General features: G+C 44.6%; 1 protein-coding gene across 3 annotated transcripts in view; it reads right to left on the reverse strand.

Annotated features, from left to right (window-relative positions):
* Positions 1-2,025: 2,025 nt before the first annotated feature.
* LOC135913655 (regucalcin-like) overlaps positions 2,026-15,339 on the reverse strand; it is a 43,759-nt gene continuing 30,445 nt past the window's right edge. For all 3 annotated transcript variants that reach the window (XM_070520918.1, XM_065446199.2, XM_065446200.2), the window contains 4 exons: positions 14,800-14,994; positions 12,354-12,566; positions 3,776-3,922; positions 2,026-2,447 (listed from right to left, as the gene is read on the reverse strand). In XM_070520918.1, the coding sequence (XP_070377019.1) occupies positions 2,254-2,447; positions 3,776-3,922; positions 12,354-12,566; positions 14,800-14,994 (749 nt within the window). In that variant the 3' untranslated portion in view covers positions 2,026-2,253. The remainder of the gene's footprint in view (positions 2,448-3,775; positions 3,923-12,353; positions 12,567-14,799; positions 14,995-15,339) is intronic.

Below are 15,339 nucleotides of genomic sequence, written 5' to 3' on the forward strand. Positions count from 1 at the left end.
ATGACGACATGTCGCCGTGTGTCCACCATCTTAGCACTCGAACAGATTCGTAGAATGAAGTATTAGAATGCAAATATAGCTAATTACTTAGAGTGACCTGAAGCTTGCCAGTATTTGTTTTACAAGGGCGCGTAATTGCTTGGAGTTTCATTTAAAGGAAGAATTAAAGAAGTAAAGAAGTATGTCAGTACTCCTTTAGGTGGATACAATGTAATTGCGAAACCGCTTAGCTTGACTCAGCAATAGAGGAAAAAATACATTATAGCCGCGACGTACACAGCAGTAAGAGACCAAAGCAGGCGTAACACTTATGGTCTAATGACAGACTCAACTCTGTTTATCTGGCAACATCTGGCTAATATGGGTGGACAGGAAGGTGAGGTGTTAGGATTGAAATTTAAGGTTGAGAATTCGGTCCTATTGTATTTAATGAAAATAGTAAACAGACAAGGTCAATACAGGGCCAAAAAATACCTCATGTAGGAGAATAAAAATACTTCGGTTTATGAATAGTCGCATGTAGACTATTCCTCACCGGGAGGCTACCACATAGCACCACTCACCTATTAGGATCCAACCTAACGCAGAAACACATGATCATCTGGTGCCCGGGTCACGCAGGACTCGAGGGCAATGAGAGAGCGGACGGCGCAGCTCGTGCTTTTGTCAACCGAGCGGTCGACCACTCTGACGAAAAACCCTTTTTACCACGAGACATCCTTGAGCACCAGCGGCGCGAGCGAAGAAAGTACAGTCCACCACACCCTGACCTATCCAGGCAGGACTCTTATGACTGGCGCCGAATACAGACGCACACATTTCCAAACCTTTATTTGAAAAATGCCATTCACCCAACGCTGTACAGCGCTCGCTGTCCTTGGTGCGGAGGCCGGCCAACTCTCGCCCACATTACGTGGGACTGCCAGAACAGGCCACCCAAAATTAATACACCAAAAATAGCCGGCAAACTTTCCGGAAGGGAGCAGTGGGAGACTTGGCTCGCCAGCGAGGATCGGGAGATGCAACTAGCGCTCCTCGACCAAGCACGGCGGACCGCTCAAGTCAGTGGGGCGCTGGACTAGGGGCTCCACCCACTCGCTTTCTGCATTTTTTTTTTCTTTTAAATAAACGTTTATATATATGAATATACGAGGGCAACAGATATAAGGCAAAATATACTATTAGCAAAGCGGTTAAGAAATGCGGCCATAATGAAACACAGAGCGCTATGGGGATACTTAGGTACGAGGGGCTTTGGGAAAGATATAATGGTTCCAAGACTTAAATTTGGAAATGCGATCGCTTGCTTGAAATTAGAGCTACAATAAGGGCTCGATGGCAGCCAAATGGCAGTCGGACGCTTGACACTGGGAGCTCACGGGAAGACTACAAATAAAGCCGTACAGGTGAGATGTATGCGCTGGACAAGTGTTGAAGTGAGGGAAAGTCGCACTAAAATTGATTATGAAGAACGACTGAGGGAATAACGAAGAAAGTAAATGGGCCGGGAGACTGTTCAGGTATTTCTACCGGGAAAAAATATGGACTCGTAGTATAAGAAAAGTACTAAGGCGCTTACCAGAAAGTACGCGGTCGGTATATTAAGCAGCATGGCAAAAAAGAGGGTTAAATGCAAAGGCAATGAGGTTGAAACAATCTCCTTGGTGGCGGCAATCCAAAATATACCGGCTATTATGGTAACTTAAAGGGAAGCTCTACTTTTCGGAGGGCGATCAAGATGCCTTAGAACGAATAGTCATAAAGCGTGGTACAACAAGGAAGAGTCATTTGCTCGCTGTGGTAAAGCTAGGGGAGCGATGCAACATGTTTTATCAGAATGTGAAGATATCGGCTGCGCTGTAGGTTTAGACCCCTCTGGCCTCCTTGAAGTTCTCGGGTTCAGCGAGCTTAGAGCAGGGGGAAAGTAAACATGCCCGCAATAGAGATTAGTAAAAGGCGGTTGCAGGCTTGGTGGCAGAAAAGTATGGAGGCCACAGACGATGTAGGTGCACAAAAACGAAGTTCCTAATAAGTACCGAAAATGTTTGCTGCAGAATATTTATTGTTTGTTAAAAGAGTAAGAGAGGTAAGACATTCGACGAAATAATAAAAATATGTCATGGTGGCGCAAAGCCAGCGCACCCTTTCCAAGGGGACGCTTATACAAACCATCCGTCCATCCATCCATGGCCGCCGATATCCCGGTTTACATATAAGCTGTGCTAAATCGGTTTTCCCAGGGCGTCCGGCGCATTAGCCAGCGAATTCGAATGCCGCTTTTCCTTTCACACCGAGCTCGGTCACTTGGAAGAGCACTCCGTCTTCGGGCCTCGTGGCTTCGGGCGGGAAGCTAGCGGAAGTGACGTAGAGTGTGTCGTAGTTCTTCCCTCCGAAGCAGCATGACGTAGTGTACTTGGTTGGAAAACTGATCTTGGTGAGCACTTTGGCTAAAAGTAGGCAAGGACGAATGGTGGGAAAGAAGACATGTCATTGTCGAATGCAGGCATTATCAGCCAAATATACTTGTTCGCATGCCACTCAAACATGCGTAGTATGGCGTTATCAAAACGCGTAAACAAATCATTGCGGTTTGGAAATCGGTCAAATAAACGTTTAATTTAGAACTTGCCGAAACCAGCATTTGAGTCTGGAAACGAGGTCGCAATTGACTTTCTTATGAGAGGGCGGCCATGGTTTCAGTCTACGTAGTGCCAGTTTTCATGTTCCTTCATTTTGCGGGCTGGTGAATAAGATTCGTGTGCCTTGATATTCCCTTGAGGCAATTTCTTTAGTTGGAACTTTTCTTTACCCGTGTTGTGCACGTGGAGCAATTTGGGAAGTTCTAGCGGATTGCACGGAAAGGCGTACGTAACTCGCACGACAAATCGCAGTGCCCAGTTGGAAAATTAAAGCATTCATAAACTAACTAATTATTCAATTTGGAGTACATGTTGCAACTGCAAAATTGAAAACAAGCAGTAGTGAAACCATGTATAATTCGCAGAAATCACGCGTAGCTAAGACGATTTTCGAAATTTCCGTCCCCAAAATCTGTTACAATCTGTTCCAGTTAAGATCATCTAGAAATGCTCTGCGAACGCTTTTAGGCAAAAAGGTAAATGGAATGCCAATGCATATTGTAGCACCTTTTAAGGTCAGATATCTTGAAAACAATGCGAGTCTTAAGATTTGCCAGCTTTAATCAAACATGACTTCACTCTGACTAAGCTTCAATTTCGCAAATGGAGCCTGTACTCCACAATGAGTAAACAGCAAGCGTATTTGTGAGTATTTTCAATTCGCTGCCTGGAAATTAAAATTTTTCATGCAAGTAAATTCTGCGCCTTCCTCAAGTGCACCTGAAACAACGATACAGAATTATCTCTAAAAAACGAAAATTATGGGGTTTTACGTGCCACAACCACTTTCTGATTATGAGGCACGCCGTAGTGGAGGACTCCGGAAATTTCGACCACCTGGGATTCTTTAACGTGCACCTAAGTGCACAGGTGTTTTCGCCCCCATCGAAAGGCTGCCGCCGTGGCCGGGATTCGATCCCGCGACCTTGTGCTCAGCAGCCTAACACCATAGCCACTGAGGAACCAAAGCGGGTTTGCATTATCTCTTATGGGCGATTTAAAAGTAAGATCTGTTCGCACGGAAAGAAACAAGAAAAAAAAATGAAATAAAAAAGGAACTGGTGGGATATGTATTTTTAAATTTTAGAAAACGATAAGCCTGCCGAAGCCGTCCGTAGGCCTCCTTGTACACGTACCGGTCTCGGGGTCGATCTGCACCACAGCGCCTACGTCAAAACAGGCCATCCAGATTTTGTCGTTGACGTCTATGGTCATGCCGTCGGGAACGCCCAGCTGCTGGTAGCCGGGGGTCACCTTGAACTCGGCCAGCACACGCTGGTTACCTGCACGGGCCAATCGTTTTCGAAGGTTGACCAACTGTTTCAACGCCCAGTCATGCCAAGAACTGCCGCAAGGAAACTCCATAGTTCTGCCTATTCGCCTTTTGCGCAAGTTCAGGCATCATTGAGTTACGTCCTTAAAGGCACATTAAACGGGCTTACAGAAGAGATCGAATGGACTAAGCAGATAACCAAAGGTTTAGGAATGCGTAACGAGCGATTCAACGCAGAATCTTAGGCATAACGCTATACAAGATAGGAAGACAGCGGTGTGGATTAGGGCGTAATGGGGTATCCAATATTCTAGTTGACAGTAACAGGGAAAAAAAACGAATGGAGCTTGGCTGGCCACGTAATGCGTATAGAGCAGGGAACCCGTGGTCGATCAGTGTTACAAAATGGTTCCCTAGGAAAGGTAAGCACAGTCGAAGACGCCAGAGGGGAGGGCCGGATGAAGTGAGGAAATTTGCAGGCATCACTTGGAATCAACCAGTGCAAGGGGGGGGGGGGGTAATTGGATATCGCAAGAAGAGGCGCCTTCATCCTGTAGTAGACACAAGAATAAGGCTGATAATGATAATGAGAAGGAAACATTTATTGGATATCGGCCGCCGGTCCGTGGGTATTGGAACGATGGTGAGAGGCTACTTGAAAACGGCTGTGAGGGTGCGACGGTGTCGACTCTCGATTTTGCCTTTTACAGCCATGTTGCAGCCTTGACTTCATGAACAACTGTTAACTCATTGCACCATACGTTTGGCGCGCTATTTGACCAGAACTACCCTTTCTGGCATGAAACCCAATTATCCATCAATTAATTAGTGTTCTGCGCGGTGACCACAAAGGCCGTGGTATGCTCCGCTGACCCGGTCGCATTAGCAGCACTGTGTCAGTTCAGTCAGCCAGTCATCGATTGCGTCGTATCTTTCCGATAGTGTGTCAGTATACAGGACGTATAAGTATAAAGTATAAGTAGGCATAAAATTACAGCATATAAGTACAGGAGGCACTCAGATACCTGGATTGGGAAGAATTGGCGATAAGAGTTAATGGAGAATACCCCAGTAACTTGCGATTCGCTGATGATATTGTCTTGCTTATTAACTCAGGGGACCAATTGCAATGCATGCTCATGGACCTGGACAGGCAAAGCAGAAGGGTGCGTATAAAAATTAATCTGCAGAAAACTAAAGCAATGTTTAAAAGTCTGGGAAGAGAACGGTAGTTTACGATAGGTAGCGAGGAACTGGAAGTGGCAAGAGAATACTTCTACTTGGGGCAGATAGTGACCGCGGAGCCGGATGATGAGACTCAAATAATCAGAAGAATAAGAATGGGCTGGGGTGCGTTAGCAGGCATTCTCAGATCATGAACAGCAGGTTGCCATTATCCCTCAAGGGAAAAGTGGGTAACAGCTGTGTCTTACCAGCACTCACCTACAGGCAGAAACCTGGAGGCTTAAGAAAAGTGTTCTACTTAAATTGAGGACGACACGACACGCTATGGAGAGAAGAATGATGGGTGTAACGTTAAGGGATAAGAAAAGAGAAGGTTAGGTGAGGGAACAAACGCGAGTTAATGGCATCTTAGTTGAAATAAAGAAAAAGAAATGGGCATGGTAAGGGCATGTAATGAGGAGGGAAGATAACCAATGGTCATGAAGGGTTACGGACTAGATTCCAAGAGAAGGGAAGCGTAGCAGGGGGCGGCAGAAAGTTAGGTGGGTGGATGAGATTAAGAATTTTGCAGGGAGAACATGGCCACAAGTAGCACATATGACCGGGGTAGTTGGAGAAGTATGGGAGAGTCCTTTGCCCTGCAGTGGGCGTAGACATGATGATGATGATGATGATGATGAAGTATAAAAAATATGTATGTAAGCAAGTATATAAAGTATACAGTAACCATAAAGTAAATTTGGTTTTTGTAAGAAAAGGCGCTGGAAAGAAATAGATGTGGCGAAAGCATCCGGTTTTCTTGCACTAACCTCCCTAGACATCATGAAGTGACAGCATTTTACACGCGTCATGCTAATTGTGTTTTGAAAGGAATGCTCACACATTGCAGGTTAAAGTAGCTAAAGAGTAGACCTCAAGTTTTCAGGTTTTTTTTTAGCTCCGAAATTACCCGAACTCACGAACATAGTTTGTCATCAGTGACGCAACACTGACGTATCGGCAGTGCGATTTGCGCGCGAAATTTGAGATAAAAAACCCTTAGTTTCAATTTTATTCGCTAGTAACGAAACCTTTTCTTTTCTAATATACGAAAGTAGATAGTTGAAATGGTACCACACAGCCAAAACTAATTTACTCTTATTTATTAGTGCCCTTTGATTTTATTGGAAGCGGTTGTCCATATGGCGTTTTCGATACTGAGCTCCTGAATTAGAACGGGACTAAAAAAATTAGTTGTTAGATTTTACGTCCCGAAACCACGATATGATTATGCGTCCCGCCGTAGAGGGGCCCCTTAATAATTTCGAACACTTGGGTATCTTCAGCGTGTACCAAATGCACAGTACGAGTGCGTTCAATTTTTTTTCCCCACATCGAAATGCGGCTTCCGCGGCCGAGATTTGAACCCGTCACCCAGTGCATAGCAGCGCAAGCCATGGCCGCTAAGCCATCATGGCCGGTCTGGAACAGGGGCGCTCAAGAAAAATAAAGCTGCATTTTGTCGCCATGTGTAGCTGTTAAACAAAAGCTCGGCCAGCGAGTCATCATTATGATTCAGAAAGCATGCTCTGCACAAGCACAATTTCCAACGACAGTGAACGCATCTAAAAAACTCGCACGGTGGCATCCATTGGGGCTCACGAATGTCAATACTCATTTTCGCAAATGCAAGCGTTCTACAAGCTGCCTCAAAGTGAGAGCGGCTGATACAAAGGCGTTCTTTCGCTCTTAAAACAGTTGCCCCCCTTTCAGGGGTATGTTTGTCCCACAATAACAATCGTCATCTGCCTCACTTGCGTTTCCTTTCTCGAAAGCTCAGTGCTCGTTACTTTCCTGTCGAGAATGTTGTGTCACGCAGGTAACGCGCAAGCCATTCGTGACTTGGAAGTACCGGGCTCGCAGCATTAAAGAAACGAAACGCGGGGGAGATTTAGGACGATTATCGTTATGGGACAAGATAAACCCCAAATGGTGTAAATTTTCAAAGAGTACGTTATCCCTTATGCCTCACCTATGGGTACTTTTACGGAAAAGGAATTGTTCATTCTTGCCCCCCCCTCCCCCAAAAAAATCTGGAAATGAAAGGATAACAACTATACTCTTTTAAAAGTTGACACCCTTTGGGGCTTATCTTGTGCCCAAACAATAATCGTCATCTACATTTCTTGCGTTTCCTCTATTGAAAACTCGGCGCTCGCTACTTTCCTGTAGAGAGTGCTGTGTCACCTGATAACGCGCAAGCCGTTCGTCAGTAGGGAGTACCGGCCTTGCAGCGCTAAAGAAAGGAAATGCGGGCAAGACAGATGACGATTCTTGTTTGGGGGCCAAATAGAAGCCCATGCAAGGGTGTAAACTTTTTTTCAGAGCATATTCACATATCTCGTTCGCTTCCTGCGCATCCAATTGGCGAGAAAAAAGTACTGAACTTTATCGCCATTATATTGCATTAACAAATAAAAGGTCTCTTTTCCGAAAGGTAAGCCACGGGGGAAGAAAAATTACAGGCCGTTTCGTATATTTGCTGCAATTGCGAAACGCCCAGTCATTGCGGGCACTATCCTCATGCAACGCATTACTGGTAAACAGAAACCGCAAAAAGAGAAACATGCATCAGTCTCAATAGCCTTGTAAAAGCTTCCGCTGTCAGTTTATTACCGTGAAGACCACTCTAGGGGTATTCCACAACGGTTAGGGTTAGAAAAAAATGCGCATTGCTGTTTGCTAAAATGTACGATGCGGGGAATCTTCTGATGTGAAGGGAGATGAAGAGGTGTGACGACTGCGATATCGCATATAAGCAGAGTCATCCCAGTCTTTGGCTGTTCAATAATAAAAAAAAGAGATGCTAAAGTAACAGCGTGGGCGCGAGAACAATTTACGCTTAATAAATTCCTCGTGTGAGAGAATCTAATAGACGGTGGCGAGCCGTGTAGGGGGCGATTAAGTGCATTTTGATAACATCAGCGTATTGATGATAAGCCATAGCTAGCCCTAAAACGTCAACCGGAAACGGTTTTTAGTCGTCATTTTACTGCTATAGCTTATCACTATGCAAAAAACACACACGATACCAAAGCAACCTCGTGCGAGAATGCCTTTGAATGAAGATAGGTTGGTGCTGTAGGAGACAGAAGAGATGATAAAACGGATGGCGCGATTATTAAAGGCTTCGTGAGCGTTACTAAGGAGAATTCGGTGAGGGCTCTATGCGTACGTATATTTAGTTCGGGTCGCGTTAGTCTCTGGTGAGTTAGTAGTTTCATGTGGTTTGGTACGTTTCGTAGTTGACGTTTTAATGTAACCAAAGACTCCTTACCCGGCGAGATCACGTTAGTTGGATGCCTACACCAGTCGAGATCGTTAAAAACAATAACACCTAAGTACTTAGAGTGGGTAACTATCTTAACGGGTAGGTTAGAATTCGTGCCCAAGACGAAGGAACCATGCCGTTAGAGTAACGGCAAAATTATAGTGTTTTGCGTTTAGTAGAATTTAACGTCCAATTCCTCGCCCCCTTCTATAACATTTTATTTCAAATTGTGATGTCGTTTTTCGCTACTGAGTTACAGAGTTGTAACTTTCATATTTCCGAGTTCTAAAATTTTGCGTAGTGAACAATTTTGATAAACACAGACAAAGTAAATAATAAATCGGCTTCCAATAGTCACTAGAGTTTAGCTTTGTCGTTTACAAGCAATAAACAAAAGACAAACAGCAGACATATTACAGTCAAATCGTAACCCTCAGGAAAATGCATGTCCCATTAAAAAAATATATATTGAGCGATGATTGAGTTTTAAATGCGAGAGACATGCGCTAACATTACGTCGCACCTCTGAGGTCCCGGATCCATGGTTGAAACCGCGTTCACCACATTTCAAAGTATTGTTCAGGACCTTTCTCGACGCACGCCCTTTCTCTTGGAGTAGAGAAGTGCAACTGGCGGTAGTTCGGAGCAGACCACCGTTCACACTGGAGCAGTCGCACTAATATATATATATATATATATATATATATATATATATATATATATATATATATATATATATATATATATATATATATATATAGCTCGCTTCAAACACACGCTTTTTTCCACTTTGAAACTTCCAAAGCTCACGCATTAACCGAATGTGATCAGAAAAAGTTGAAGATGCCAAGGCATCACACTCGTGCACCGTACAATGCAACGTTACTAGATTACTTTCAGTTGTCAAACTCCGCCGCGGCACCTGACCCCTTTCTGTCGCGCCCGCGGTGTGGCGCGCGCGACACTGTCGGCCCGAAGGCGGGTGGTGCGAACAACGTTTGTGCGTGTGGACAGAGACGCCGATGCGTGCAGAAGCGTGCCACGTTTTGCTCGTGTTTCTTATTTGTGTGCCAGGAAAATGCTGCTCGCCTTGTGAGCAAACATACCTGCAGTGGAATAATCAAACGGCAATGAAACAAGAAAAAACACGAGAAAGAGACAAAGTGATAGAAGGAGGGTGCAGCGCTCTTCCTATCACTTTGTCTGTTCTCACTCCTGTTCTTTTTGTGTTATTAAATATTTATTTATTATTTATTTATTTATACAATACTGCAGGCCCAAATGAGGGCCAAAGCAGGAGGGTCAGAATACATAAATATTTGCGTATGCACGTACTTATATATACATACAGACATGAAAAGAAAATACAAAAGCAATGCAACATATGTAAATATTATAAGTAAACAAAAAATGAAAGCGACGACTAATAAGATTAAGAGAAGGTACACTGAAGGAAGGCAACTTGACAAACATTAGAACAGTATCACACGCATATATGAGCACTGGCAACCACTATCGAGAGAGGGAAAAGAAGTACCAGAAGTTGAACGACCGCTCATTGCAAAATACTGAATAGAATAAGGATGATGTGGAAAGTATTATACAATATTCACGTGTAAAAAAAGAAGAAAACAGTAACAAGGTTTGCCCATATGGCAATACCCCCAGTATCAAAGACACAAGCGGTGTTTATCAATTGTGATAATGGCAGGCTGTTCCAATCTGTTACAGTGCGAGGGAAGAATGAAAACTTGAAAAGGTTAGTTCGGGTGTTATAAGGCGTCAAAGAATCAGCGTGACGATGCCGTGTTCGGCGCGCTGTAATTGGTTTAACATAAGCCTGTGGCTGGAGGGACAAACAGTTGTTTTTAAGCAAGAAAAGAAATTTCAGTCGTATTTTCATGCGTAGTTGTAGCGTTTGGATATTATGTTGAATCATTAGGCTAGTAGGAGAGTCACTCAGTCTATATTTAGAAAAAATAAGCCTGACAGCTTTACGTTGGACCATCTCTAAAGTGTTAATGTTAATTTTCTTATAGGGATCCCACACAATGCATGCATATTCCAGTTTCGGTCGGATGAGTGAAGTGTAAGCCAGTAATCTAGTACTAGCATTCTACGTCAAAATAGTGTACCAGACCACCGCCTTTGAACTTCGTGCGCATTTCCTAAGGGATATAAAATTGTTATACTAATCATGTCAGGTCATCAAAGATTTTTTGGAACTGCTGAACTTGACAGAACAGAATGCAATTAAAAAGAACCTGAAGCTTTTTGCATCACAACAAACGACAAAGTCGCTGCGAGTAACACTGATGTCGACGTTAGACATTGTCGATGTTCTGCCGCGTCCAGGTGCGCTCTATGTTTCGACAGCCAAGTTACATCAAGATCCACTGGAGGTAAGGCACACTGTTCACATTTGTTGTGCTACATTCACATTGCACTGTTTTGCTAGGAAATTCCCTCACATGTTTTTTTCAGCAATACGTTAGACTAGTGCGTTCCTTCGGTTGAGATGAGTCCCATCCTACTATAACCAACTTCACGCAGATATTCCGCCTTCTAAGCCTGTATACACCTGTTAAAACAGCGCTACGTGGTAGTGTGGACGGTGTGCCAGGACCTGTGCTCGTCGGCATCAACGACACATTCAAGCAGACGAGAGAAGCCTGCAAGTAAAAAAAAGTAGTCTTCGCAATGCCATTGAGGCGACGTTGATAAGTTGCCTGGAGCGAAGCAGCTCACCAGAATGTGCTTGCAATGAACATAGCAATGAGCAATGAACATAGGGGACAATGTTGTTTATTACCTGTGCGGATATGTTATTCGTAAAGTCACAAAGGGCGCCCCATGTGATCTATTCATAACGGACATAAGCTTTGAAACCCCAGCAGTAGGCTGCGACAGTTACTTGAGTGCAGAAGTCTCAAGCAAGGTTTCTTAAAGCACCCGATGCCAAAGATGCTGGGCTTTATGAAGACTGCTAACAGAAGTGTGTCGGCTTCCCTGGATGAGGCAGGCCTTTGCGGAGAGATATTTTGAAGGTTTTAGATTATCTAGAGGGGTGCTGCCTCCCTCTTCTTGGTTGTGCAGCGCATATGTTAGCGTTCACGTGCGAAGCACTGAATTTCTTCATTATTATGCGGATGCAGTTTTACTCCGGGGATACAAACTGTCAACTAGAAAGCAGTCACAAGGTAGCTGTAGCAACCAAGAAAGCGCGTCTTTTGTGAATATCGATGCATAATGCTTAGATTCATCAATCCGGCGTTGTACTGGTCCTATTCTTTTTTTCACGTGTACATAAAACATGCCACTAACGAAAAGCCTCACTGTCCTCTTCATTCACATATTAGCTGCTTTTTACAGAGTGCACAATGTAAAAAGGCTACTCTTTGGATATTTAGCGCCACGAAGTGCAGCAAACAAAAAAAATTGTGGCATTTGAGTCTGCGGCGCGCTGCTGCTTTGGGAAGCTTCCGCACCCAACCGGGCCAACCATGGCGGCAGCGCCACCTCGCGAGAGGAGACGGCAGAGGGTCACCTTCTCGCGCCGCTCCCAGGCGGAGTTTTACAACTGAAAAGTATCTAGTAGCGATGGTACAATGTTCATAATATATTACAATACGATAGGTAACTCTCATGTTTACTAATTACAAAGCTTAAAAAGTAGAAAAGAGAGAAAGTGGGCATTAATTACAGCGCATGTATAAAGTCGGATATTCAATCTCGCAGCGAATTTCCCCATTATAATTGTCCCACAACGTAGCTCGCCATGTTTTAAATGCAAAAATTCTTTACTCGCGGTTCTGATTTTCAAGAGCGAACTTTGCTTTCGATGTTGTGGATCTGCGCTTTGTATGTATAAGCCCTCCGTATAACCTACACAGTTCCATAGGACCAAGTCGGTTGTCGTAAGCCACGCTCAAGAAAGCGCACTCACTTATATCACCGGACGCAAGGTCGAAGTCGAAAGCGAAGACCTTCCCGGGCACGGAGTCGTTGTAGAACATTGTCTTGTTGTCGGTCGTCCACGTGATTCCGTTGGAGAGGGAAATCTTGTCGAGTTTGTGCTTCAGTTGTCCCTTGGAGTAAGACCACAAGTTGTTCTTCCCCTGGACCATACCCTCGAGGTCGAGTTCCACAGGCATCGTACCTGTAATATGACAATATCAACGCGGCCCCATGGGCGAGCTGCGAATTGCGTTCCGCGCAATCAAAATCACGTGACCTCTAAATAAAACGGTATCAGCTAGTAATATATGGTCTTTCGAAGTTGTATCTGTACTTGTTTGGCGGGAAGGGGTTGATTAATTACAGAGAAAGGCCTAAGTCAAACCATACCCCCAGCCAGGCACGTAACCAGGGGGGCGGGGTCCGGGGGGGCCCGCCCCCCCCCCCCCCGCGATATCAAGTGGCATACCCCCCCTCCCCACCCACGCCACCACTCCTCACACATTCCTAAAGCGCCGCCAGATCAATGTTGAGACTTGGCAGCTGTTCATCGGTCAGCATTATGCTGCCTTTTTCACTCCTTTTAGATGGCGGTAGTTATCGGCATCTCTTGTAATGTGAAGGACAGTTTTCTCATAGATTCCGCACCCACGCGACAAACTCGAGATGCGTTCAGTCGTCACCATCTATTCAACCGTCACGCACATAGCTGTTGCTTTTGTTAGTTCAACCTTCTTTGTTTAGGCTGATCCTGGGACCAGGAGAGGGATGCGGCTGTTAATCAGCTGGTCTGTACTCTCATGGAACTAGTTGCGGCCGGAGAAAACGCCAATTGCGTTTAACTTATCCCTTTGCTTCATTATTTCCTTGAGTTACGGCTCGCCGCGACGCTGGCAGATGCCCGAAACCATATACACGTGATATGGGTTAGATAAGGTGGGAAATAAAATAATGTGAAAGAGCGTCTATCATGAAACCCTGCAATAACCCTTAAATTCATAAGCAAGATGACTATCGCCCGTTACCTCGTCTGTTTTTCACTAATTGTATATCACTTTTCGTGCAAGATTTGCAACTGGAAACAAAAATCGCAAGGAGTTGACAAATTAAGCGATCTACTAAGGGAGAGAGCCGAGGCAACAACCAAACTGCAAGCAAAAGCGAATGATAAAAAGGTTAACCGTTGTTTATGAGAATATTTATGGATCAACATCTTTTTATTTAAAAAGGAAGTAGGGAAAACGCCGCCGGAAGTGGAGAACAATTACTTGTTTTGAATGACGCTTCTACAGTTATCGGTCCAACCGTCTCACGTAGGCACTTCTCTGCTGTGCTTATGTGGGTGCTTTTCTAACCTTTCGCGGTGAGCGCAGTACGTCTGAAATCGCAGAGTCCTGCGCTCTACGCGGTTGTATTGGACTGGCGGCCGCACAGCGTTACGCAATTCGCGAAACTGTCAAAACTGATCAACAGGGCGAAAATAACTGATATTCGAAACTATAACATGAGAAAGACTGAAGAAGCCGTAAGAAATGAACTCAGCCTGAAATCAGTAAAAAAGAAACCTGGCATAGGACAAACCATGATGTATGCACTAAAAGATAAGAAGGATAATATCATCAGCAATCTCGAAGATATAGTAAAAGCAGCGGAAAAATTCTGAGCTGACCTGTATACAGTACCCAGAGGAGTCACGATACCTCACTTTACCTGGATAAACGTACCCGTGCACCAACTCTAGAGGCTGACTGGTGGTCTATAGGCATAGTTTCCTACAAAATTTAGTCGTGGAGACTGAGGCACTGAGATAGCTAAGCTGCTAGGCTTGATTGTTCGTACATAGATTTGTTCCATCTTTCTGTTTGAGTCTTCGAACGTTCTCGAGATGTTTTAGGCTTTGTATTTCTAAGTTTCCGATCATTTATACTTTTATAAGCACAGAAAACTCAGTACACATGCGCAATCCTTTTCTGTAAAATGGTGCAATGCAAAATTTTCTTACAACTGAACAACTTGCAAAGTTGCACAGTCGTTTGAAGCCACAAACACGCAGTTTACGCAACTCAATCCATTGCCGGCCATCATTCCCGTGCTGACAACCACCATTGCTCGAGTTCCTGCAGGCGCTAGCGCCCAAATTCCCTCTAGTGATATTTGCAGGAAACTATGTTACCAAGGTTTCAGAGTTTCAGAACAAGTGCCAAGAGAAGGGAAGCACAGTCCTGGACGGCAGAGAATTAGACGGAGTGGTGAAGTTACAGAAATTTAGACGTACAAGTTGGAACGAGCTAGCGCAAGGCATTGGTAATTGGAGATCCCTGTCCTGCTGGCAGCGGATATAAATATAGGCTGATGATGATGACGACGATGATGATACCATTATAAGCGCCTCCATTTGCAAACATCCAAGTGGTGTATACATCGCTCGCACTCACCGGCCCAGAGACGTCCCACAGCGTCGCACTTGCCGTCATTGATGCGCGTAGGTACGGCGGAGTCCTTGTCCAGCATCTCGGCCAGCAGCGTCTTTTGTTTGGTGTCGAGGTCCACCTTGTAAACGCCGTTGCCCATGCACACCATCAGCTTCCGGTTGTCCTCGGCGTACGGGATCAGGTTGCCAATCTCGTAGTCTGCGAGCAGGCGAGCAACCAGCTAAGTATAGCCCAAAGGTTCTGCCCAAAGACACCAAATTGCTTGCCTGCGTACCACTGTCATACATTCAAAATTATAATACGCTTCATTTATATAAGTATTCCCCCTCACAATTCATACATGGTGAAGGAATCGGATGCCCAACAAAAATAAAGCAGTTATGTTCGCCCCGAAACAGTTTTATTCGCGTCAGGTATGTCATCCATTAAGAATACCATCGACCTGTCATCATTGGAACATAGAAAGAAAGCCCCCAGCCTTACTTTTTTTTTCACGAACTTTATTATGTATGTTGCATTGTTCTGTACTCGTTGCGGCCCTCT

This window comes from Dermacentor albipictus, chromosome 6 (genome assembly GCF_038994185.2).
Source record: "Dermacentor albipictus isolate Rhodes 1998 colony chromosome 6, USDA_Dalb.pri_finalv2, whole genome shotgun sequence".
NCBI classification, from domain to species: Eukaryota; Metazoa; Arthropoda; class Arachnida; order Ixodida; family Ixodidae; genus Dermacentor; species Dermacentor albipictus.